Source organism: Meriones unguiculatus, chromosome 11 (genome assembly GCF_030254825.1).
Source record: "Meriones unguiculatus strain TT.TT164.6M chromosome 11, Bangor_MerUng_6.1, whole genome shotgun sequence".
NCBI lineage: Eukaryota > Metazoa > Chordata > Mammalia > Rodentia > Muridae > Meriones > Meriones unguiculatus.
In genome coordinates this window covers 12,959,897-12,984,874 of record NC_083359.1, presented here as the reverse complement: position 1 = coordinate 12,984,874, position 24,978 = coordinate 12,959,897, and the positions used below count along the sequence as shown (strand labels likewise).

Genomic DNA, 24,978 nt, shown 5'->3' with positions numbered 1-24,978 from the left:
ACCCGAGCCTTTTCACACGTTGCTCAGTGGAGGCAGCAAGGGAGATGGGAAGGATTTTGAAGTGGCTAGCTGCCATACTCCTTCCTTGGGGAGAGGGTCCCCAAACACAGCTTCTCTGTGGTTAACAATGTGCCCGGGTCCCAGGATGAAACCCTAACTACAGACTGTCCCAGGTGGAATGAGACCTTCTGGACAAATGGCTTCCTCAGGGACAGGCTGTGTGTGCCCTGCAGATCCTGTGACCACACACTGCGTCTCTCTGCTGAGTCCCTTTGCCTTGATCTTTTATCTGGTGCCCAGTCTATAAATACAGCCTATCACACCAGCCAGGGTTCTTCCCAGAGAGCACTGGCTATGCTCATTCTTGGGAGAAATGCTTGAGTGACTACAGCCCCTGAGCTGGAATGCTGGGGTCCCTAAAATGTAAGAATCCAAAACATTCTCCCTGAACTTGGGGACCCACTCTACTTGGCGTATGTACAGACTACATTTAGAACGGGACATGGAAACTTTTGGTGCCAGGGACTGAGTGTCTATTTACAGCAGCCTTGGGCTTCCTGTGGGGGAGGGAAGGCTGGCTTCCTCTGCAGAGGGCCTTTAGCTGTTTCTAAAAAAAAAAAAAAAAAAAAAAAAAAATCACTATATACAAGAGATGTGAAAGCAGCAGGCCACAGTTGTTCTCTCTCTCTCTCTCTCTCTCTCTCTCTCTCTCTCTCTCTCTCTCTCTCTCTCTTCTCTGAGACCTGGTTTCTCTGGTCATCCTAGACCTCACTCTGTAGACCAGGCTGGCCTGGACCTCAGAGATTCACATGCCTCTCCCTCCTGAGTGCTGACATTAGTGAGTGCCACCAGGCCCAGCTAGTTTAGACTCTTATGAAGCTGAAATCTCTCTGTGGCCCAGAAGGGACAGGAGTCTGCTTTTGTTCTTGCTCTGGTGACAGTGGGGAAGCAAAGGACAGAAAAGGTCACAGGTGGGTAGTCACCATCCTGGTGGAGTCCCATGTTTTCTCACATGAGAAAGATCATGGGGAAGTTCCCACGCACAACAGTACTCTCTGGATCTCAGGGATAGAGGCAGCTGGTACCTAGGGATCTGTTACATCCTCTCTGTAAATCATCCCGTGTGTGCGAGTGCCTGTGGAGGCTACTGGACAACCCGGCTGTAGTTCCTCAGATGTTGTCCACCTTGTTCATTGAGGCAACGTCTCTCACTGTAACTGGGGCTTACCAAACAGGCTAGGCTGCTGGCCATCAGCCTGTCTCCGTCCCGTACTGGAATTACTAGCACACACCACCATGCCTTGCATCTGATGTGGGTTCTGGAGGACTGAACTCAGGCCCTGTGCTTGCACAGCAGGCACCTTTCTGACTTCATCTCCCCGGCCTGTCTATCATCTGTTGACTGGGTTCATCAGCCAGGAGCACCGCTGTGCAATCACGCAGTGCGCTGCTTGCTGTCATTTTCTGAGAGAAGTCGAGGGTGGCAGAGACACTTAAAAAGAAAAACCTCTCAGTCACATCTCCCTCTGTCACTCAGTGATGACAGAGCCCTTGCCATAAGACCCCCTCCTTTTCCTGACCCCAGGGAGGTTTTCCCACAGATTCCCATAGCAGAGCAAGGCTCTGAAGGGCTGGAGAGATGGCTCACTGGTTGAGAGCACTTGCTCTTGTAGAGGACCCATATTGTGGCTCACAACTGTTGCAGGATATTTGGTCCTACTGTGAACCCTGAGATTGTGAACTGTAAAAACTTGTTTTTCGTTTGATGTGGTTCAGCCCTAGCATATACCTTTAATCCAAGAGCTTTCTGTACACAGGATTTAATAAAGTTAACCCTAGATCAAGAGGCAGAGCAAGAAACCATCTGAATGGGATTAACAGAAAGGAGGGACTTTGAGTTGAAGAGTATTTAAAACAGATTGGAGAAGAAGCAGCTCTTTAGCTTTGGCTCTTTGGCTCTTTCCTTCTGGGACTTGAGCCAAGAAGGAAGGTCAACTGGGTGCTTTCTCTGCCCCTCTGAGTTGGCAAGTTTTCACCCCAGCATCTGGCTCCTGAATCTTTATTGTTAAAATCGAACGATTGGGGTTTTGGTTTTTAGAAACAACGCAACTGCCCTAACTCCAGTAATGGGGGATCCAACACCCTCTTCTGACCTCTGTGGGCACTAGGCATACACATGGTACACAGATGTGACGCAAGTAAATCTTCTAAAGTGCTTTGTTGTGACTATGTTTAAGAAGGACGAGGCTGTGACATACATGGACAGGCATCAGTGGTGTCCACTCTGGGCACTCAAGCCCCACTGTGCTCTTATTTTTCAAGGGAAGCGTTTAGCACAGTGCAGGTCTTAGCCCCACCAGTACAGAGGTAATTCCTGGGCCCTCCAGGGGTTGCTGAGGCTGCATCTTACATTACAGACACCAAGGAAGCTGCGAATGTGGGCTGTGGGTGGCTGGAAACCTGTTCCATGAAGGGGACAGGAAGGAGAGAAACTCAACAAGCAAGCTGGCGGCAGGGAGGCTTTGCCACACCATGCTCTGTTGGGCTTGTGCTCTTCCTGTAGGGGAGTTGGTGTGCCTAATGGGAGGGAGAGAGCAAGGGAAGGGGTGAGCAGGGACAGCAGCCTCAAGGAGCAGCATTTGAAGGGTCCGTAGTTCTCCGAGGACCAGGTTAACTGAGTCTCTTCACGGGACCATTTATCTGAGCAAGAATGGGCTTAGAAAAGCAGCAGGGTCAGGTGGCTCCGACTGCAGTTTGCATGGCACGATTCCTGGGCAGACTTCTGACCTGACCTCCAAGCCAGGCCATCAGGAAGAGCTCCTCCCCTCTCAGAAGAAGAATACGGAGTCTGTGCGGCTGAATCCCGAAAACCAGTCATTTCCAGGAAATGAAACTGAAAGCTGTTCTGGCAGCAGGCCCCTCCCCTTGGGGGGAGGCAGGCAGGGCTTATACCTAGACATTAAGGAGTTGGATCAAGGGCCCGGTAGAGCAGCGCCTGAGAAGAAACCCAGGAGCTCAGGTTGCCTTTCAGCTGCTCCCCTCTCCCCTCCTCGCTCTCTCCAGGAGGACCCCTGGGCCCCCACACCTCGATTCTCTCCCTCCTGACCATCCCGGGCCTGGATTGCAGCTTTGTAAGGCTTCTGAGCAGGTAGGTGAGGGGCTCCTAAGTGGGGCTTGACCTATAAACCTGCTCAGGGCAGGAGAGTCTGGGGCAGGTGTCGTCTTGGGACCTCGGGCAGCAGGCACCCTCCCTGACTGTCTTCAGGACCACAGAGTGCCTGGTGTTTTGGCTGCATCAAGTCCTTCCAACCCACCATTGTAGAGAGGCAATGCTCCCTGGGCATCTCTGGCTTTGTGGGTCTTCTGATGGGGCCTGGTTTAGAGAAAGTGGGTGGGATTTTACTCAGTCTCTCAGCCACTGGCCAGAGCCCAGGATCAGAACTTCCCACAGGCAAAAACCGAGTGTCGGGGATTATGTAAGTGTATCTGTTCTTCATGTGGAACACACAAGGTCTAGGACTCCTGGCATGGAAGGCTTGGTTCTTAAGTGAACTTTTTGTCTAACTCAGTTCAGTACTTTTTAAAAAATCTCCCCTGGAGAAGCTGGCTCTTCATCAGGGCGCCAGCATTCATCTTCAGTCTTTTGGAAGAGAATACAACAATACAGGACTTGACAGCACACAGCAACATAGAGCAGACCAAAGGGTAGTGACGTAAACTGTGTATAAGACCCTTCTATGCAGCTGTGAGACCGTGTTTCACGTGTGTGTGTGTGCATTTGTGGGTGTGTGCATGTTAGAGTGGGTGTGTGCACACGTGAGTCTGCTTGCTAGTGCATGTGTGTTTGTGCGTGTAATACAGAGGCTGAGGTCAAGATGTCTTTCTCAGTCATTCTCAACTTTATTTATTTATTTATTTATTTATTTATTGAAATAAACTCTTTCAGTGAACCCTGTGGCTAGACTGTCTGGCCAGCGAGCTCCCTGGGATCTTCCTATCTCTGCATCCCCGACAGGGGGTGTTTTAGGCATGAGCTGTTGAATCAGGCTTTTAAAGTGGGTGCAGGGGATTCACACACATCTTCCTGTTCCCTCACGAGGCAAGCACTTTCCCCATTGAGCCATCTCCCTTATCCCCTTCCCCCAGGATATTTAAAGAGATCTGGATCCATATGGAGATTGCAGTGGGCATTATAGCAAACAGAAGAATGATCAGGAACTGCTTTTGTAATTCAAGACCTCCCTCGCTCTCTCTTTCTCTCTCTCACACAGTCCACAGAGTCTTTTTAGTTATGTGTTTTACATCTCTAGAAAAAGAATCCTAAGATTTTCCCTCCTGTGTGTGTTACTGAATATTTATTATACTCTAGAGGGATTTTCTATGACCTGGCCAGCCCCAATAATTGAGACAGAGACCTATTGGTTTATTTAAACAAGTCTTATGCACAGTAACTGGGCAGGTATGATTTAAACTAATTTTCTAAGCTACTCTGGCTATCTCCCAGCTGCATTCCTCAGGTTACTTGTCAATATGTCTTCCTGTCCGGTCTGGATCAACTCCATCAGTACATGTCCTGTCTCTTCATCTTCTTCCTTCTCTCCTTCCTCTCTTCTCTTCACCTGCTTCCTTCCTCTGCCTCAGGGTTCCTACCTGAGAGCCCCAGCTTGTGGACCGAAGCTTCGCCCACCTCTATTCTGCTGTCAGCAACTTTATCAACCAATCAGAGATAACTGGGGAGCAAAGTTTACACACCATCACTTGGTCTATGTGAGAATGTGCTCGGTCTGGACTGCAAGCAAATCGTGGGGCCCACTATTTAGCACTGGAATACACAGCAGCCCTAGATCAACCCCTAGCCCCCTCCTGTGCATTTTTGTCTTGCTTCTTCATGGTCCGTGATGACAGGTGAGGTTGTCAGTACAATGAAGCCGAACTGATGGATGGGAGCAGATTGTTCTGCCATATTCCTAGGTCTTTGAGTTGCACATCAAATCTAGGGCTGATCGCCCCACACTTGTTCAACCTGCCTGTAAGGTTCACAGTGATTTTCCAAGCTCTGTGATCATCAATGATTTAAATACCCCGAAGTAACCATACTTCATCATGATTGCTAGGAACCGAATGATGACTTTGCAGCATGGCCTGATGAAGACCTGGCATTTGCCTCTCTTCTCAGCATCGTTGATGCTCTCGAGAGCACCTGCTGGGACACTCACACACACCACGGTGGCTCAGAAAGATGGCAGAGAGAGCTCCTTATTTATTTCTAACAATATCTTTCTCTACCCGCAATCAGGTGTTGCACTATCGTTTTTCTAGTAGGTTCTGAAGAAGATCACAAGGCTTGTAAGAGACCCTCGAGGTCCAGGCCCGCAGACGTAGACCTTCATACTGCCTAACGTGGAAGGGGGAAGGAAGAGCCAGAGGAGCACCAGCCCAGAGCTCTGAGCTGAGACTACCGAGTCATCAGCCAGACAGCAGAGAGCTGTGGAGAGAGCGTACCATGGATTCAGTCCTGATGTTACCACACATGGCCTGGAAGGTGGGTAGCATGCCCAACGCACCCTCAGGAAACTGAGGCTTGCAAAGAGCGGGGTGAGTCTGCAGACACAGGTCGGGGCTCTTGGCCGATCCCCTCCGTGTGGAGGTCATGTTCAGACCCAGGGACAGTGTAAGTAGCAGCAGGCAGTGTTTGGGGAGTGGAGCTGGACCTGTCCCAGGAGCGGAACAAAGGGAGAAAGCATCCCAGCAGAGGTCTGAGGGGAAAGGCCACCCCAGGAGAGAACTGGGTGGGGCTGCTACAGGAAACTTACCAACACTCAGAAGTTGTGCCCTGGAAATGGTCCCACAGGTGGGCCTTACGGGGCAGACACCTGGGCACTTCAGTGTAAGGACAGGACAAGTGTCCAGTTGCTTCCGGGGAACCCAAGAGGTGGGTCTGCTTGGGCGCTCTTCATGGACCCGGTATACACTGTGTGACTCAAAGAGATGGTCTTGAATTTTGAAGTTTTGGTGTATTTATTTGCTTGTTTATCTTTTTGTTTTTGAGACAGAGTTTCTCTGTGTAGCCCTGGCTGTCCTGAAGCTCTGTAGAGCAGGCTGGCTTCGAACTCAGAGATTTGCCTACCTCTGCTGGGGTGAAGGGCATTCAACCACCGCAACCGGCCGAGTTTCGAAGTTTTAAATGTTGGTGGCGATTCAAACAGAAAGGATTTGTTTTTGGGGTCTGATGTAGCCCAGGCTAGCTTCAGACTTACTTACTGTGTAGTTGAGGATTGCCTTTCATTTTCTTATCCTCCTGCGTCCAACTCCCAAGTTCTGGCTCAGCCTGGTTTATAGAGTGAGTTTCAGGACAGTCGGAGCTATGTAGTGAGACCCCTACTAGAAAACCAAAATCAAAACGAACAACAACAACAAAAAAGCTGGGTGTGGCAAAATGGGTTTGTAATCCCAGGACTGGGGAGGTGGAGACAGTCAGAACTCTGGGACTCCTTGACCAATCAATCTAACCTCATCAATGAAGCCCAGGTTCCAGCAGAGAGACTGTGCCCTGACAAATAAGAGCTGCCGAGATGGCTCAGCGGTAAAGAGCACTGGCTGCCTTTTCAGAGGACTAGGGTTCAATTCTTGGCATCCCTGTGGTGGCTCACAACCATCCAATCCCAGGAGAGCCAACCCTTTTTCTGGCCTCCAAAAGTGTCAGGCACACACATGGTATACAAATGTACACACAGGGAAAACACCCACATACATAAAAAAATTAAAATAAATGAAAAACAAATAGGGTGAGTTGCTCCTGAGGAATAACACCCAAGATGGAGCCTTGGCCTACACACAGAAACACATGGGCACAAACAGGCATATTCATGTACACACACACACACACACACTCAGATGCACAGGCACACATGCACACTCACAGATGTGCACATGCAGGCACATACAGATATATAAAATTAATCTTTTTTTTTTTTTTGGAGACAGGGTCTCCCTCTGTAGTCCTGGGATTCAATCTGTAGGCTAGACTGGCCTTGAACTCACAGAGACCTGCCTGCTTCTGCCCCCCGAGAGCTGGGATTAAAGAGGGGTGCCACCGTACCTGCATGTTTGACTGTGAAGGAGAACCACAGTGGGCTGGGTGTGGACAGTGGTTGCAGTGGTCAGACCTGGCCGCCCCTGACCCCACGGAAGGGCCCCGCTGATGTTCTGCAGCTCAGGTCCAAGCATTTTTGTACGGTGTGCACCGTGAAGGGCTGAGCAGCTGCAGAGCCAGCCCATCCCAGAGCGGTGCCGGGCTCCGTTCAGGTGAGGTGCCCTGGCTGTCTCTGGTGGCAGGTCCGGAAGCCATGGCTCCGGTGTGTGACTGACGCCTGTGGATTCCCGTGTCATGCTGAGTCTGGCTCTCTGGCCCTTCTCTTCTGCAGGCTTTCACGCTTTTCACAACAAAGGCAAAATCCAACACGGATAGCGAGTCCTCCTACAGCAGCCAGATCGATTTCTCCAGAGAAGCTGAGGGCATTAGTAAGGCTGTGGCAGAGGGGAAGTTACTGGACGTGATTTATATAGCCAGAGACGTGATGCAGACAATGTCGAGATACCGAGTGAAAATCGCTGTGACCGGGGACTCCGGCAATGGCATGTCTTCCTTCATCAATGCCATTAGAGGCATTGGACACGAGGAGGTGGATTCAGCTCCCACCGGGGTGGTGAGGACCACCCAAGTACCGGCCTGTTACTCCTCCTCCAGCTTTCCCAATGTGGAGCTGTGGGACCTGCCCGGCACAGGGGCCACGGCCCAGAGCATCGAGGACTACATGGAGGAGATGCGGTTCGACGCCTACGACCTTTTCATCATCGTCGCATCTGAGCAGTTCAGCTCGAATCACATGAAGCTGGCCAAAGCTGTGCAGGAGATGGGGAAGAGGTTCTACGTTGTCTGGACCAAGCTGGACAGGGACCTCAGCACGAGTGCCCTCTCTGAAGCCCAGCTACTGCAGAGCATCCGAAGGAATATCCAGGAGAATCTCCAGATGGAGCAGGTGAAGGAGCCGCCCATATTCCTGCTATCTAGCTTTAGTCCTTCTTTTCACGACTTCCCAGAGCTTAGACACACTCTGCAGAAAGACCTCGATGGCGTCAGGTACAGAGATACCTTAGAGGCCCTCTCTCAGATCTGTGACGACAGCATCAGCAGTAAGGAGTTGATGCTGAAGGGTCGGATGCCCACCACACACCTGGAGGTGGCTGTTAGCCCCGTGTACGATTCTGCTGACCTCGAGGAGGCTCTGGAAACCTACCAGAAGCTCTTTGGCGTGGATGATGGGTCACTTCAGCAGGTGGTCCAGAGTACGGGGACATGGACCATGCAAAGCCAGGACTTGCTCAAGATGGACAGGAGACTGGAACTGATGACGTCTTTTGTCATGGTCATGATCTTCAGGTTTCTTGGGTGGTCGTGGTGGTTTGGCTTGTGGAATTTTTTCATCCGTGGCTTCAGACACCAGAGACACAGGCTCATCCTTAGACTAGTTGCTAAGAACACCAAGGCCCGCCTGAGGAGAGCGCTCAGGGACTATGCCCTCCCCTCTGATTCCTTCTGAGAAGGGTCTGGCTTACCCTCAAGTGAAATCCAGGCTGCCTCAGGGTCTTCCCTTTGCTTAGGGCTCTAGCTATCCACTAGAAAGCAGGAACTGTAGGGACACTTTGTAATAACGCTTAATATTTTTAGAGGAGGTAGGAAAATTGCTCACCTTCCTATGTTCAACTCAAGTACCTTGTTCTTTCAAAGAGCAAGTTTCTGCCGAGGTAATCGGCCAAGTCCTCCTAGTTCATGGGTTTTTATGCTTTCAGTTTTCATTGTAACACACGTTTAAATAAAACGATTTCCATCCTAAACCATTAAAGTCGTCTTCATTAATACTTTTTTTTTTTATTGGTATCATTATCTTTTTCTAGATACCCTTGGTGCTGACTCAACTGGCACAGAATGGCACTTAGAAATTTGGAGGGAGGAGAGGGTGGCGGCAACTGTCCCTTAAAATCTACTGAGTGTTGGGGCTGTGAGAATGCATGTAAGAGTATATGTGTGTGGTTGCATGCATGCCACAGCGTGTGGAGTGAGTGCTCTCCTTTCACCAAGCCATCAGGCTTGGCTGCAAGCACCTCTAACCCTTAGCCATGTTGACAGCCTGCTAAAGATGTCCTTGGCGTTCAAGATCACCAAGGGAGTTGAGCCCTGAGCTAGCACGTGAAAGAGTGGCTTCCTCAAGGCCTAGACATCAAAATCTTAGTATATGTTCTGGTGCTCCAACAAAACCACTGGGTTTGGATAATATAAAAGCAAATACGGGTTTTTAACTCACAGTTCTGGAGCCTGGGAGTTCCCCATGGGTGACCCATCAAGTTAGCCTGTGGTGACGCCATCGCAGCTTACAGCTCCACATCACAGTCCATCACTGAGGGTAGTCGGAGCAGGAACTCACTCACGGCAGAAACCTGGAGGCAGGAGCTGATGCAGAGGCCACAAAGGAACACTGCTTAGGGGCCTGTTCCTCCTATCTTGCTCCTCCTGCTTTTTTACACCACCCAGGGCCATCAGCCCAGCGGTTGTACCACGCACAGTAAGCTGAGCTAACTCACAGCAATCGTTGATCAAAACAACCCACAGACTTGCGTACAGGCCAAACTTGTGGAGAAATTCTTCTCAAATTAAGATTCTCTCTTTCCTGCCAGGTGGTGGTGGCCCACAACTTTAATCCCAGCACTTGGGAGGCAGAGTTGGGTGGCCTGGTCTACAGGGCAAGATCTAGGACAGCCAGGGCTTCACAGAGACCCTTGTCTGGAAAAACAAAAGATTTCTTCTTGCCCGTTGCCTCTACTTCTTTGTGTGGCGTTGACATGAGACTGGCCAGCACAGACACACAGAACTCCCTCACTGCCACACCCAAGGCTAGCACATCATCAGATACGCCATGTGCACCTTGCTTTTTTCACATAGATGACCCCTGCCCCTGGGTTTGGATGTGCATATGGAACCCAGAAGACAAGGTGATGCTCCCCTAGAGCATGCTGTCTTGTTTTATTGCTATTTTTGACGTAGGTTCTCTCACTGGCCTTGGGCTCCGCAAGTAGGCTAGGCTGGCTGGCTGTCAAAACTCAGGGATGCACCCGTCTTCATGGCCTCAATGCTAGGATCGCAGTGTGCCACTATGCCTTTTTTTTTTAAACACAGGTTCTGAAGGAACTCAGGCCATCACACTTGCAAGTCAAGCACTGCACCTTCACAGCTATCTCCCCAGCCAAACCCTTTCGTTTCTCCACGCCTGTAGCATGTCACAGTGGACTCACTCCACCACATATTTATCAAGTCTCCTGGTCCTGGGTGTCTGGGTTGCTTCCAGTTTTGACTGTAAGCAACTACAGCATATATCCTTAAACCACACGGAGTGGTCCGAGTACCCCAACTGCCAAAAGCAGGACTGCTGACCTATGGAGAAGGCGTATATAATCCCAAACAGGGTTGCCAATCTGCCTGCACAAGGGGCATTCTGCTTCCTTGCGGCCCTGACTCCATCAACAAAGCAGGAAATTTCTAAATCTTGAGAGTTCCCCCACAGTGATGTTTCTCTCAGTATAAGATCATCTGTTTTTCTAGGTTCACGATCTTTTGTATCGTGTCTGGATCAACTTGGTGTGATATGGGAGGTGGTCAAGGTGTAGCCCTAGCTATGACCCTTGAGATGAGCAACTCAACTAACAAACTTAGTGTGCAGATCTGTGTGGAGGTGTTGAGGCCTCTCCAGGTTCTGTATCCTCCTGCAGCCACGATGGACCCAGTGGGCGGCTGGGTTTCTTGTTCCATACTCCCCACAAGCAGGGCTGGCCACACCCATTCCGTTTTGCCTGGGTCCTCTTGGCTGCTTCCATACCCATTTTCCAGGAGGCCTCTGCAATCAGTGTGTCTGTACCTTGAAGTAAAGCTGGTCTGGGCTTCCCTCCACTTCAAGACAGCTTCTTCCAAGCGCCAGCAGATCCACTCCAGAACCGGCACCCTCCTGGTCAACCAGTGAGGCAGAATCCTCCTCACCCTCCCCACTCTGAGAGTACTGGGGAGTCTGGGTCCAGTGTGTCCCTCGACAAGGCAGGGACGCTTATTTGCGCTATGACCTCAGCCATCACTGAGTGTTCATAACCTCACACAGAGCACAACGGGTGGTGCATACAGCTGTGCCCTCTGGTTCAGGGACAGGCCCAGCCCAACCTCCAGTCTAGTATGTCTTGCTGGCTGTGAACAGTGGCGCAGGGCAGTCCTCTTGGGTTGAGGTGGACTTCCTCAGGAGGATTCCTGTCCATCCCTCACTGTTGCCTAAAACCAAAGCACATTTAGCAGCCTGGGGTGATTTTGTCCTTTTCTAGCTTTGTCCCTCTACTGTTTGCTCACCCAGGCACACAGGATTTCGTAACTCTTATTGGCACCCACAGTTTCTCCTCAAAGCAGCCAAAAGTAAACTGCTCTGTCACCCTGTTACGTTTCTGTTTTGCTTAGTTTGTGTCACCCTGACATTTTTCTGCCCTTTCTCCTGGCTACTAATGCCCTACATAGACTTTTTTTTTTTTAAAAAAAAGAAGAATTACTTCATTGATGCATACGTGTCTTTGTGTGCCATGTATGTATGGGTGCCTTCAGAGGTCGTCTGCATAGTTACAGGCGGCTGTGAGCTGACTGTCATGACTGCTGAGAACTGAACTCAGGTTCTCTAGAAGAGCAAGTAGGTGCTGTCACAGCTGAGGCGTTTCTCCAGCTACCCCCAACCTCGGATAGAGGGGTGTGGTGTGTGTGTGTGTGTGTGAGCATGCAGAGGCATGTGTGTACATACAGGCTCTTGTATCCCAGGCTGGCCTCCTGCTGACTAATCAGATGGTCTCAAATTCCTGGTCCTTCTGCCCATACCTCGTCCTGTGTGCCGAGATGAGATGCGTGCAGCACCCTCCCTGATGAATTTTGTTGTTCTTTTTGAGATGTGGTTTTTGCACCTAATTCTTGCTGTGTAGACCATGCTGTCCTGAAACTCAGAGACTCAACTGCCTCTGCCTCCAGAGTGCTAGAGGCGTCGTCCCAGGTTTACATGGTCCATGCTAGCTAAGTTCTTTGCCACCTGAGGCACAGCCCAGCTCTAATTATTAACACATATTCATTACGTAGATTAATGAAACTCACTAGGAAGTATGCCCATCGGTTGCTCCCAGATCAGAATGAAGAAGTGAGATCTGTGGGACAGGTTAAAGAGCTCTGCAGGACCTCACAGACAGGAGCAATCACTGCGGAGTCAGTCTCACGCCTCTGCTTTTAATATTTTCTGGTGACTCAGTTGACCTACTTTGGGTTCAAGGCACGCGCGTAAAGGTGAACTACTTGGGTAGGTGTGAGGGAGGAGATGCTGACCCGAGTAAGCAGGCCGACCACAGACCCTGACGTGCTGGGCTGGTGCTCCGGAGGCTGTACCCGGGAAGCAGCAGAGGAGTTGTTAAGAGGGTCTCGGGGACAGGGCGGCTGTCTCCTGGAGGGAACCCCAGGCTGAGAGCTGGAGGGGAGGGTGAAGTGTGTGGCTGCTAGGAGCACCTCTCTATCTGTTGGACCAGCAAGGCAGGGGCTTGGAGGAGCTCAGAGCAGCCCACAGACTGAGACCGAGGGAACAGGAAGCCAGGGGCGAATAGAAGGTAAGTCATCCCACATGTGGGCCACAGGATACCCTCCGGATCTGGCATTTATCATTTACCAGCCTTGCCCTGAAAGCCCCAGACCTGTTCTGGCTGGCCTGTGACCCAGGAAATTATTATTATTATTACTTTCTGAAGAAAGACATTCCCTAGCACCATGGCAACTGATCATGTGATAAGGGCAAGGGTGAGCCAGGTACCTTATCTCCTCAACTCTAAGGAATCAGAGGTGAGAAGACACAGAGCCGGAGGTAGTACACCAGATTCTGGAGTTAGTTAGACTGGAAGGGTTCCCTGGTGGAGGGAGGCATGTACTGAGCTGAGTGGGTGAGAGGGACAGTGAACAGCAAGTAGGGGCAGCAGCCGCCTGGAACAGTTTCCCCTAAGGCTGCAGCTGTCTAAGTGCTGGGGTGCACTGGGTCGAAGGTGGGCATTAGCCAGGGTTAGATGTCATCATCTGAGCAAGAAAGAGCTCAGGGAGGCAGCAGGGTCAGACCAGGCGACTGCAGTTTGGACGACGCGGACGACGCGGAGCCTGAGCAGACTCCTGACCTCTAAGCCGGCCATCAGGCAGAGCTCCTCCCCTCTCCCGAAGGAGAATGTGAAGTCTGTGCAGCTGAATCCTGAAAACCAACCATTTCCAGGAAATGAAACTGAAAGCTGTTCTGGCAGCAGGCCCCTCCCCTTTGGGGAGGCAGGCAGGGTCGAGCCAGGGTAGAGAGCCTGAGAAGAAACCCAGGAGCTCAGGCTGCCCTTCAGCTGCTCCCCTCTCCCCTCCTCGCTCTCTCCAGGAGGACCCTTGGGCCCCCACACCTCGATTCTCTCCCTCCTGACCATCCCGGGCCTGGATTGCAGTTTTGTAAGGCTTCTGAGCAGGTAGGTGAGGGGCTCCTAAGTGGGGCTTGACCTATAAACCTGCTCAGGGCAGGAGAGTCTGGGGTCAGGTGTCGTCTTGGGACCTCGGGCAGCAGGCACCCTCCCTGACTGTCTTCAGGACCACAGAGTGCCTGGTGTTTTGGCTGCATCAAGTCCTTCCAACCCACCATTGTAGAGAGGCAATGCTCCCTGGGCATCCCTGGCTTTGTGGGTCTTCTGATGGGGCCTGGTTTAGAGAAAGTGGGTGGGATTTTACTCAGTCTCTCAGCCACTGGCCAGAGCCCAGGATCAGAGCTTCCCACAGGCAAAAACCGGGTAAACACATTGGTTCCTTATTCAGAGCCCAGGGAGACTGGCGCTTGAAAGACTGAGTTCCTAGAGAAACTTTTTGTATAACTCGGTTCAGTTATTTAAAAAAAGAATTATTTCTTGAGTGTGTCTCTGTGTCTGCGTGTGTGTGAAAGTCAGGGGATGACTTGCAGAGTTGATTATCTCCTCCCACAACCGCACTCACGGTATCAGCCTCGGTGGTTGGTATGTTTACTTGTTAGGCTATCTCATGGGCCCATTTAAAACAAACCAACCAGAACCGAAATCAAACCAACCAAACCGAACCAATCAACCAACTACCGAACAAACTCTGAAAAACAAACCAAAACAAGACAAAAACAGTTAAACTATTTCATCTGCATTAGAGAAACTGGCACCCCACAGTACCCAGCTCGGTCCTTCACAGATCATTACGGTGTGTGCGTAGGTGTGTGTGTGAGGTGGTTGCTCTAAACACCTAGAGCATTGCATGCTGGGTTCAAGGTTGTTTCCACTGACCATGCAATCAATAGCACTGGAAAGTCCCAGTGTCCCCGCCTAATGGTGAGGAGACTGAAGAACAAAGTGGAGCTGAGGGGCCAGCAGGCTCTGTGTTCAGGAAAGTCCTTGACAGCTCCGATCCATAACTAGTCTAGGCTGGTTCCCGCATCTCTGGAAGCCCCTTTCATGGAGGCTCTGGGTCCCCGAGTGAGGAATGAACTACACGGGGTCCTGTATAGGCAATCTCTTCATAAGTGTGTTTTCCCCCAATATTTGTATGATTTAGCTGGGTGACGTGGTTCACACACGTGAGCCTGGCACTTGGGAAGTCGGGGCAGAAGAGTCAGTTCAAGGTGACATAGATTTAGACTGACACGGGCTATATTAGATATGTGCTTTTCATTAGTCTATAATAATTACATAAAATAATGGGTTGTGGGCTGTATTGCTCCCTTAGTGGGTAAAAGTGATTGTCCCCAAGCCTGACAACCCGAGTTTGATCCCAAGGACCCACAAGGTAGAAAGAGAGAACTGACTTCCACAGCTGTCCTCTAACTTCTACAAGGGCACCTGGCATGCTTGGCACACCTCCAACACATATAAATAAATAAATGTAGTAACGAAATTTATTTGTTTATGTATTTGAGTGCTCTATTTGTATGTGTGATTGTATGACAGAAGGCATCAGATCCCATTATAGATGGTTGTGAGCCACCATGTGGTTGCTGGGACTTGAACTCAGGACCTCTGGAAGAGCAACCAGTGCTCCTGACTGCTAAGCTAAGCTATCTCTCCAGCCTGAATATGCATTATGGCATTTTCACATATGGATAAGGTCAGTCTTCATTACCCTTCTCTTTGCTGTGGCAAAATTCCTGATGGGAAGCAACTTAAGGGAAGAAGGGCTTATTTTGGCTCTCGGTTAGCAAGGGTACAGTCCACCTTAGTGAAGGAGGTGTGGCCAAAGAGGCGTGAGTCAGGTGCCGGCAGGCCACTGTGTTACGGCCAAAGAGAGGCTGACACTGGTACTCAGCTTTATTTCTTTGTCTTTTTAATCCAGTTCCGGACTCCAACCCAGGAGGTGGTGATGCCTTTGTGCAGGGTGAGTCTTGCACCGTCAGGTGATTCTCTCGGGAAGTACCCTGACGCGCATGCTTAAACGTGTGCCTCACTAATGCCCTGTGCATGCTTTAATCCAGTCGCGCTGACAGCTGAAATTGACCATTGCAGGTGCTTAGAGGGCGTCACTCCCCATATTACCCATGGTTTTTGTTTCACTTAAGTCATGGAATCAGCTGGTCATGCGGGTGCTTTAGTCCCAGCATTTGGGGAGGCAGAGGCAGGCAGATCCATGCCAGCTGGAGTCCAGGGCAACACAGAGAAACCCTGTCTCAAAACAAACAAACAAAGGAACAAACAAGTTACATGGGCTGGAGAGATGGCTCAGGGATTAAGAGCACTGGCTACTCTTCCAAAAGACCCAGGCTCAATTCCCAGCTCCCAAATAGCAACTAACAACTGTGTGAAACTCCAGTTCCAGAGGATCAAACCCTCTCACACAGACACATACAGGCAAAACACCAATGCACATAAAACAAAAATAAATAAAAAGTCATGAAATCTTCGTGGGTTATTAGGAACATTTTACTAAAGTTATGCAATTGGAATGACTATAAAAAAACACAAGTTTCTGGATGTGGTGACACATGCCTTTAATCCCAGCATTCAGGAGGCAGAGACAGGCGGATCTCTGAGTTTGAGGTCAGCCTGGTCTACGTAGTAAGTCCCAAAACAGCCAGAGCTGTGTAGAGAGAGTGTATCTCAAAAAATAAAAAAAAAAAAAAAACCAAATATAAATAAACCAAATAAATAAGTAAAATAAAATGCAGGTCAGCTGAACATGTAGCCTAGGAGAACCATATGACACAGCTTCTCACCCACTTGCGAGTGTGTGTGTGTGGACACGAGCATTCATTGCATGCATGTGTGAGCATGCCTTGGTTTCTAGGACATGCAGCTCTTTCTGTGAGTAAGTTAGACTCTTTTTTTAAAACTTATTTTTATTTTATGTGCATTGGTATTTTATCTGCATGTATGTCTGTGTGAGGGTGTTGGATCTTGGAGTTATAGACAGTTGTGAGCTGCTAGAAGGGTGCTGAGAATTGAACCTGGGTCCTCTGGAAGAATAGTAAGTGCTCTTAACCGCTGAGCTATCTCTCTAGGGCCTTTCTTTTCTTTTCTTTTCTTTTCTTTTCTTTTCTTTTCTTTTCTTTTTTTTTTTTTTTTTCCAAGACAGGGTTTCTCTGTGCTGCCTTGGCTGTCCTGGACTCACTCTGTAGACCAGGCTGGCTGAGAACTCACAGCGATCCACCAGCCTCTGCCTCCTGAGTGCTGGGATCACAGACGTGCCCCACCACCGCCCGGCATGTTAGGAGATTCTTGAGTCTTCACTTTCAGGGTCTGGCCCTCCTCCCAGGCCTGGCTGTCCCTGCCTGTGAATTTCCTTGTTAGGCTCCCTTTAGAAGCCAGAAAGGTCTGTTCCTCATACTCTTGGATATCTGACCCGTGTGCCAAGGGGTAAACCAAAGGTGCCCAGTTATAAATAGAACAGGGCCCTCAAATAGGGAACCATGGGGCCACTTGAACTCCAGGCGGAAGTCTGATAGGCTCACAAGGCCTTGACAGCATCTGCACCACGGTTCCCGAGGCTGTCCACACAAACACCTCTACAGGAACGTGAAAAGGAACTAATTGGCAAAACTTCAGAAAAGTGGGGACTTAGGAAGTTGCCCACAGCTCACGGAGCTGGCACCTCTGGAGACTCAGGAGGGGGTGTCAGTCCACGCCTTCCATGAGGAGAGTGAAGCCAGGCTCTCCGGATTGACGAGCAGAGGAGCAGGCGGAGCAGGGCTGTGTCACAGGCAGGACAGCCCCTCCCAGAAGATGGGCAAGGGAGGCAGAGGATGCTCCCACTGGGAACATGGAGGGCAAAAACCTGCACCAAAAGACTCAAGGATGCCTGAGAAGCACCTTCCCCAGACAAGAGCCCTAGATTTCCAGGGTGGATACCTGGGAAATCTAGTCATTTTATGGGACCCTATGACTACATCTGGCAGGGAACCCCTTTTCTATCTATCTATCTATCTGTCTGTCTGTCTGTCTGTCTGTCTGTCTGTCTATCTGTCTGTCTGTCTGTCTCTCTGCCTATTTATTTGGCAGGGAGCCCCTTTTAATTAATTAATTAATTAATTAAATCTATTTATCTATTTGGTTTTTTGTGACAGGGTTTCTCTGTGTAGTCCTGTAGACCACGCTGGCCTTGAACTCAGAGATCCGCCTGTCTCTGCCTCCCAAGTGCTGAGATCAAAGGCATGTGCCACCACCGCCCAGCTCTCAGGGAGCTCCTTGAAGGACTGAGCAGCTATGTGAGACCCACAGGAAACTTCTCGAATATATGGTGTCGCATTTCAAATGCTTGTGGTCTTTCACACACACAAATAAAATGTCAAGGGAAAGGGGCACAGCAGCCGTTCACAGCTGGCATTGTACACGCCTGTCCCACATAGGGCTATTGTCTAAGAGCATCGGGATAAGGTGAATGCTGCTATCTTGCATCTCAAGATTTGGTGAGACCCTGTGAAATGGTTGGAGTCTTGTCCTCACACTTATATATCTACTCCAGAAGGCCAACACTCTAGGCTGTGAAAGGTGTTTTTTTTTTTTTTTTTTTTTTTGCTTACCTATAAGTGCCTTGTATGGGGTTTCTGCATTCCACGTTGTCCTCCATCTTTTAAAAAGTATTTAATTTTTCTTTTCTTTTTTTGAGAAAAATCTCACTATGCAGCCATTGTTGTCTGGCCTGGAACCCATAGACATATTCTTGCCTCTGCCTCTCAGTACTGGGACTAAATGCATGCACTACCATGCCCAGCTTTTTATTGTTTTTAATTATGTATCTGTTTAGAGTATATGCATATTTGTGCAGCACCTCAGGAGACCAGAAGATGGTGTCAGATGCTCTGGAAATGGAGTTACAGGAGGTTGTGAGCCACCTGATACGGGTGCTGGGAATCCAGCTCACATTTTACAGAAGAGCAAAAAGTGCTCTTAACCCCTGAGCCATCTCTCCAACCCCTCCATCCTCCATCCTTGGTGTTGATAAATTGTCTTTCCCAATCCTGTCCCCACGAAATACATTCGATCTCATGACAAAGATTTAGTCAAGAATGGAAACATGATTGAATGCCCCATTATAATCGGAATATCTATATCTTTATGTCATCTTGTCCATGGCTGGAGGAATAACTTAGAAGAAGAGATGGGAAGCATGTAAAAACTGCAGGAATCGTGTGTGTGTGTGTGTGTGTGTGTGTGTGTGTGTGTGTCTGAAATGCTGACTTCTGGACATGACATGGCTGTTGCTATTTTGAATTTCTTGCACCTGTAGTTACTTGTGCCCGGTCACCACATGACTGTTGGCATTTTGTCATGGAGAGTATGGTGAGCTCACACTCCTCCCTGAGGATTTCTGCACAGTTAATTAATGGCTGATGAAGGAAGGAGGGGCATTTTCTTCAGTCCTGTAGCCACTGATTAGCTACACGTGCTGCTGTAGACCAGTTCTCACTCATGGTTTAGTAAACAGTCAAATGAAACTGATTGAAACACAGAACAACAACAACAAAACCAAAACTAAAAAAATAAAATAAAAACAAAGTACAAATGGGACAGGTTGGGAAGAGGAAAGAGATCATTAGAAAGAGGAGTTCTAGAAACAGGGGTAGGGGAGAAGATAGTAAAAATGCCGTAATAAAACCCAGTATTATGGATCATCAACACATACTAAAAATTCTGAGTGTGGAGGGGTACACTTTTAATCCCAACATTCAGGAGTCAGAGGCAAGTGAATCTCTGAATTCAAGGACAGCCTGGTACAGAGCAAGTTCCAGAATAGACAGGGATACCCAGAGAAACACTGACTCAAAACAAACAAACAAAAATATATATGCTAATAAAACATTAAAAAAGAAACATGGCTGGGAGGTGGTGGTGCGTGACTTTAATCCCAGCACTCGGGAGGCAGAGGCAGGCAGATCTCTGTGAGTTCGAGGCAGGCCTGGTCTACAGATCAAATTCTAGGATTGCCAGGGCAACACAGAAGAAAAGAAGAATTTCAATCTGTATGTTAATAAGAATAGCAGCAGTGGTAACAGACAACCCACATGCTAACTTAAAATTGATGGAATTATTGTATTTTTTAATATTTATTTTATGTGTATGTGTTCTTGAGTGTCTGTATGTGCAATGTGCATACCAGTACTTTTGGAGTCCAGAAGAGGGCTTTGGAATCCCTGGAACTGGAGTTACAAGTGGTTGTGAGCCACCGTGTGGGTGCTGGGAGCCGAGCCCAGGTTTTCTACAAGAGCAGTGCTCTTAGCCACCGAGCCATCTCTCCAGCCCCTGATGAGATTATTTGGAAAGCATGTGGCTTTGCTGTTGAAGCGTAGTAATGTATTCCTTAGGCCGTTGCTAATGAGTGTCACTGGGGAAAGGAAAAACACTTTTCAGTGTGCAACTAGAACAAACAGCCATTCATATAGGATAAGTGAAATGAGGACTTGTGGGGCCTCTGGATGGGGAGCTGGCATAAGCCGTTCCCTGCTCTGCATACGCTTCCTCTGGGTAGTCCTGGCAACGGGGAGGGAGGGAGTATGGACATGTGTACCCAGTAAGAGACCTGCCTGACATTCCAGTGCTTAACTTTGGGCTCTAGTGTTGCAGTAACAGCTGCAGAGCTGTCCTTGCCTTCCAAGAATATGCTCACGTACAGGAGGGCTCAGCTAGCTCCGTGGGTGATCAGCAGGTCTTGGTGTAGGATTAGCCATGGATCTGAAAGCCCGGGCAAGGAACAGTGCTTCCTGTGGGTGCCCATGTTCACAGCTGTCCTAACTTCCTTCCTGATGTATCTGCAGGTTGCTCCATTGCCATCCAACATGGAAGAGGCAGATGGGTCCCTCAAGGATAAACGATTGCCATGCTTCTCCGATGCTGTATTGATTCACAAAGATAGCAATATTTTATCTGTAGAAGTCATCGAGAGTATGAAGGCTGCCGTGGCAGGAGGGAAATGGGAGGAAGTAGCCTCTGTGGTCAAGGAGCTCGTACAGAAGACATCAAGAAAAACAGTGAAAATCGCTGTGACCGGGGACTCTGGCAATGGCATGTCTTCCTTCATCAATGCCATTAGAGGCATTGGACATGAGGAGGTGGATTCAGCTCCCACCGGGGTGGTGAGGACCACCCAAGTACCGGCCTGTTATTCCTCCTCCAGCTTTCCCAACGTGGAGCTGTGGGACCTGCCCGGCACAGGGGCCACAGCCCAGAGCATCAAGGACTACATGGAGGAGATGCAGTTCAACACCTACAAACTTTTCATCATCGTCGCGTCTGAGCAGTTCAGCTCGAATCACGTGAAGCTGGCCAAAGCTGTGCAGGAGATGGAGAAGAGGTTCTACGTTGTCTGGACCAAGCTGGACAGGGACCTCAGCATGAGTGCCCTCTCTGAAGCCCAGCTACTGCAGAGCATCCGAAGGAATATCCAGGAGAATCTCCAGAAGGAGCAGGTGAAGGAGCCGCCCATATTCCTGCTCTCCCACATGAATCCTTTGTCACATGACTTCCCAGAGCTTAGGGAGACACTACAAAAAGACCTCTTCAACATCAGGAAGGATGGCCTCTTAGGAACCCTTTTCCATATCGGTAAGGAGGCTATTAATGAGAGAGTGAAATCCATTAGGAGCATGGATGCAGACAATCTATGCAAGGATTTTGGAATCTCCAATCCAGATAATGTGGAAGAGAGTCAGAAAGCCTTCGAAAAAAGCTTTGGCGTGGATGATGAATCTCTTGCCATGCAGTTCCAGGATCAACAAGGTGGCTGGCCAATGACTTGCTGGCTTCACTCTGGAGCCCAGCTTTTGCTTACAGGTGTAAACAAGATGCTCTCAAAATGCTTTTCTGGCCTTTCACCTACACACAGCCAACAGAGACAAAGACAAGTGCTTGATGAGGTTGCTAAGAAAACCAAAAACATTCTGTGGAAAATCCTGGAAGACTCCACTAACCGTCCTCTGGAAGGTCCAGACAACTGAGGCCCTCTCCCCAGCTCCCTAAGTGTCCCTCCAGTTGAGCTAACCCATCCTGTAGGTTTCAAGTTCCTTGACGTTTATAGGTCAACTTTTTTAATGGGTATCCCCCTCATGAAACACTATAATGGATTTTACTTTATACCATTTGTTTAATTTTATTAACGGAACTGTCTGGAATTCCAATATAAGAGAAATTTCCTTTTTCTGGTTGCACAGAATTTCATGTTTGACACATAGTCACCTTAGCACCTACAATTAATATAGTTTTTCTTGATTTTCTCATCTCTCTCTCTCTCCCCCTCTCTTCTTCCCTGTCTCGGGAGAAGGAGCATTCCTTAAGGAAGAGGGCTGGGCAGTGGCAGCACATGCCTTTCATCCCAGCGTTCGGGAGGCAGAGGCAGGCAGATCTCTTGTGAGTTCGAGACCAGCCTGGTTTACAAAGAAAGTCCAGGGCAGACAAGACTGTTAAACAGAGAAACCCTGTCTCAAAAAAACCATTAAAAAAAAAAAAATGAAGACGAGCATGTTTTTTGGCTATTGTCTGAAGAGCATGGCTAGTAGGGGCCGGTTCTTTGACCTCTCCTCTGGTTGTGTAGAGGGGAATTAACCCTGGTTATCACTGGTAATGGGATTCACAGGGTGCTGAATGGAAGAATTCTGAGTGTCCAAAACTGTCTTCATTGGCTTCAGTGGTGCCATGTCTAGCCGTGGCCCCTCCCACTCTGTGCTTCCACAGTCTCATATTGGACTTGAACTTCTTCAGCCACCCCTAACTCTGCAGGCTGCACCCCCACACACCACACTGACCCTTCTCTCTTTCACATAAAGCTTTCCTATTTCACTCAGTTTGTGTGTTTTGTGTTTATTTACAATGCTGTTCCATGTTCTGTCATATATGTTCCTTTGTTTCAGTCCCACTCTTGGTAGATGCCACCGTGCTGCCAGCCCACCTCTTTAACTGCCTCAGACCTATGCCCTTTCTTTCCCTTCACCTTCTTGACAGAACCCTAAATAAACCCCCCCCCCACTCCAGCATGCCTGCTTTCGTGCTATTTCCTCCAGGAAGTGAAGAAGAATTTTAATTAAGAACATGGCTGTTCTGGCAAGAGATCACACCCAAAGACCTTCCAGGTCTGTGTGATCTGGCTAAAATACAGACACACCTTTAATCCTAGGAGACAGAGGCAAGCAGATATCTGAGCTCAAGGCCAACCTGGTATTCAGCAAGTTTCAGGTAAAGGAAAACTTACATCCAGGCGCGGTGGGACATGCCTTTAATCCTCAATAATGAAGGTGAAGTTGGTTTGTAAAGGGAAGCAGCCATGTTTGAAAATGCGATCTAACTGAGTGGCAGAAAAGGTAACGGATCAGAGAAAGATTTGACAGAATAGGATATGCCCAAGTCTCAAGAGAGAGAAAAAGGGAAGCTAATTAAGGGGCAATGCAGAGAGGAGAAAGGGCAGTTTTACCAGGACAGTAAGAGAGACAGGTTGCAGAGAGAGAACTCAGGTGAAGAGAGGATGAGCCAGAGAATGGGGAGCCAGAAATCAGAGCAGATTGCTTCAGTTAGTTTGAGGCCAAGCAGAGCAATTTAAGGGCCAAGAGCCAGACTAAGCAAGTTAGCTGGGAGAGGAGTTCGAAACAGAACAGCTGAGTTGAGCCAGCCATTCCAGAGCTCAATAAAAACAAGAAAGGATAAGCTTATTCAGCAGTAACTATCAGAGGCTGATTACATTCTAGGCCTACATTAGATTTTATGGAGGCCAGAAGCTTCCAGGACTAGGCCTAGGTTATGAGAAGGAGGCAGCAATTACCTCAGGAGAACAAAATTTCCTTTTACAAGGAAGTGTTTATTTTTGGCTCATGGTTTGACAGTACAACCCATAATAGCAGAAGGTCATCACGACAGGTGCATGGGGCAGTTGGTCACATTGTGTTCACAGTCAGGAAGCAGAGATGGGTATAGCTCCTTGGCACACCTCCATTTTACTCAGCCCAAAACCCCAGTCCATAGAATGATACATCCACCTTCAGAATGGGTCTTCCAACCCCAATTAACTAAGTCTAGAAACTCCTTCATAGACACACCCGAAGGTCTGTCTCCATAGTGATTCTAGATCCTGTCAAATTGACAATCAATGTTAACCACACAGGTACTGTGATAATAGAGGGGTAGGTTGGAGTTTTATTGATTAATAGTGGGAAGAAGAGTGGCTGTGGCTCAGTAGTAAAATGTTTGCCTAGTCCACAGGAGGCTATAGTTTTGCTACCCAGAAAGAAATAAAATGTTTTGAGACTGAAAGAAAATGCCAGTTGTATTTGTTAAGAAAAATGCACCAACTCTACAATCTTGCTGGCACAAGTACTTTACAAAAAAGCATCACCTAAATGTAAAATGTAGGTTTACTTTATATGCCCAGGCAAGGATGGCAGTGACTAAAGTCTCAGTGGTGGAAGGACTAGGGGTGAATTGAGCTCTGCCAACCTCCCCTTCTGCCTGCTCATTCTTTTGTTACCACAGTTCCCTAGACTCACAGGCAAGGCCTGAGAGAAATCACGGGAGTTTTGTTGGTCATCCTTACAATACTCAGGAGTAATTCTTTTGTTGTTGTTTTTGGTTTTTTGAGACAGGGTTTCTCTTGTGTAGCCTTGGCTGTCCTGGACTTGCTTTGTAGACCAGGCTGGCCCGGAACTCACAGTGATTCACCTGCCTCTGCCTCCGAAGCGCTGTGTGCCACCATGACCGGCTTCTCAGAAGTAGTTTTTGGTGTCACATTTACAGCACAGACTCTGCTCCAGTGTGCTGACGGTAAGAAGGCGAGCTTGCTCTTGTAAAGTCACATGGATGTTACTGCTGCGGTTTCTCTGTTTGTCCCAGAGACTGCAACCTGGCCCATAACTGAGGAAACTGACATGCAGCCTATGGTTTCGCTGTTAGCCTGGCTGGAGAAGCAGTGTGAATCCTCTTGGTCTTAGAACATAATCGCATTCTCCGTGTTGGTTGTATGTACATACCTATCTATGTACAGATACAGAAATAAATGTACACCTATGTTATATATTCATAGCACACATATGTATTGTGTGTTGTAAATAATGCACAGGTAATGTTAATCTCTGGTAGAATAATCACAGTATATTGTGTAAACATACGTATTGTTTTTGTTCTTATTTTTTGATAACTTCATACTAGTGCTATATTTGCGTCATCCCCACCGCTCCCTTTCGAAACAAACTCCTCCTTTGTTCCCCCAAATGTTATTTTTAGAAAGGTATGGCAGTGGCCAAGCCTCTTCTGGGAAAGGTACATGAGTACAGCTCTCCCATGGCAAGGCCAGAGGAGTTGGGTCCCCACATGGCAAGGACCTGTGGGGAGAATCCCCTGTCCTTTCCTGAGGGTATCCTTGGCTAGCTTTTTGCCTTGTGT

General features: G+C 48.7%; 2 protein-coding genes across 4 annotated transcripts; both read left to right on the top strand.

Annotated features, from left to right (window-relative positions):
- The first annotated feature begins 2,883 nt into the window (after positions 1-2,883).
- LOC110563369 (immunity-related GTPase family M protein 3-like) lies at positions 2,884-8,895 on the top strand. 2 transcript variants are annotated; one of them, XM_060363671.1, is made up of 3 exons: positions 2,884-3,148; positions 5,320-5,595; positions 7,425-8,895. In XM_060363671.1, exon 3 carries the CDS (start codon positions 7,578-7,580, stop codon positions 8,598-8,600), a length of 1,023 nt encoding a protein of 340 aa, XP_060219654.1. In that variant the 5' UTR covers positions 2,884-3,148; positions 5,320-5,595; positions 7,425-7,577; the 3' UTR covers positions 8,601-8,895. The 2 variants fall into 2 exon arrangements, with proteins under 2 accessions (XP_060219654.1, XP_021516112.1); XM_021660437.2 differs by having other exon boundaries at positions 2,889-3,148; positions 5,297-5,542.
- A 4,379-nt stretch (positions 8,896-13,274) lies between these two features.
- Positions 13,275-22,396, top strand: LOC110563362 (immunity-related GTPase family M protein 2-like). Of its 2 annotated transcripts, XM_021660420.2 has the most exons (3): positions 13,276-13,593; positions 15,464-15,505; positions 20,376-22,396. In XM_021660420.2, exons 2-3 carry the CDS (start codon positions 15,491-15,493, stop codon positions 21,552-21,554), a joined length of 1,194 nt encoding a protein of 397 aa, XP_021516095.1. In that variant the 5' UTR covers positions 13,276-13,593; positions 15,464-15,490; the 3' UTR covers positions 21,555-22,396. The 2 variants fall into 2 exon arrangements, with proteins under 2 accessions (XP_021516096.1, XP_021516095.1); XM_021660421.2 differs by lacking the exon at positions 15,464-15,505 and having other exon boundaries at positions 13,275-13,593.
- Positions 22,397-24,978: the final 2,582 nt, after the last annotated feature.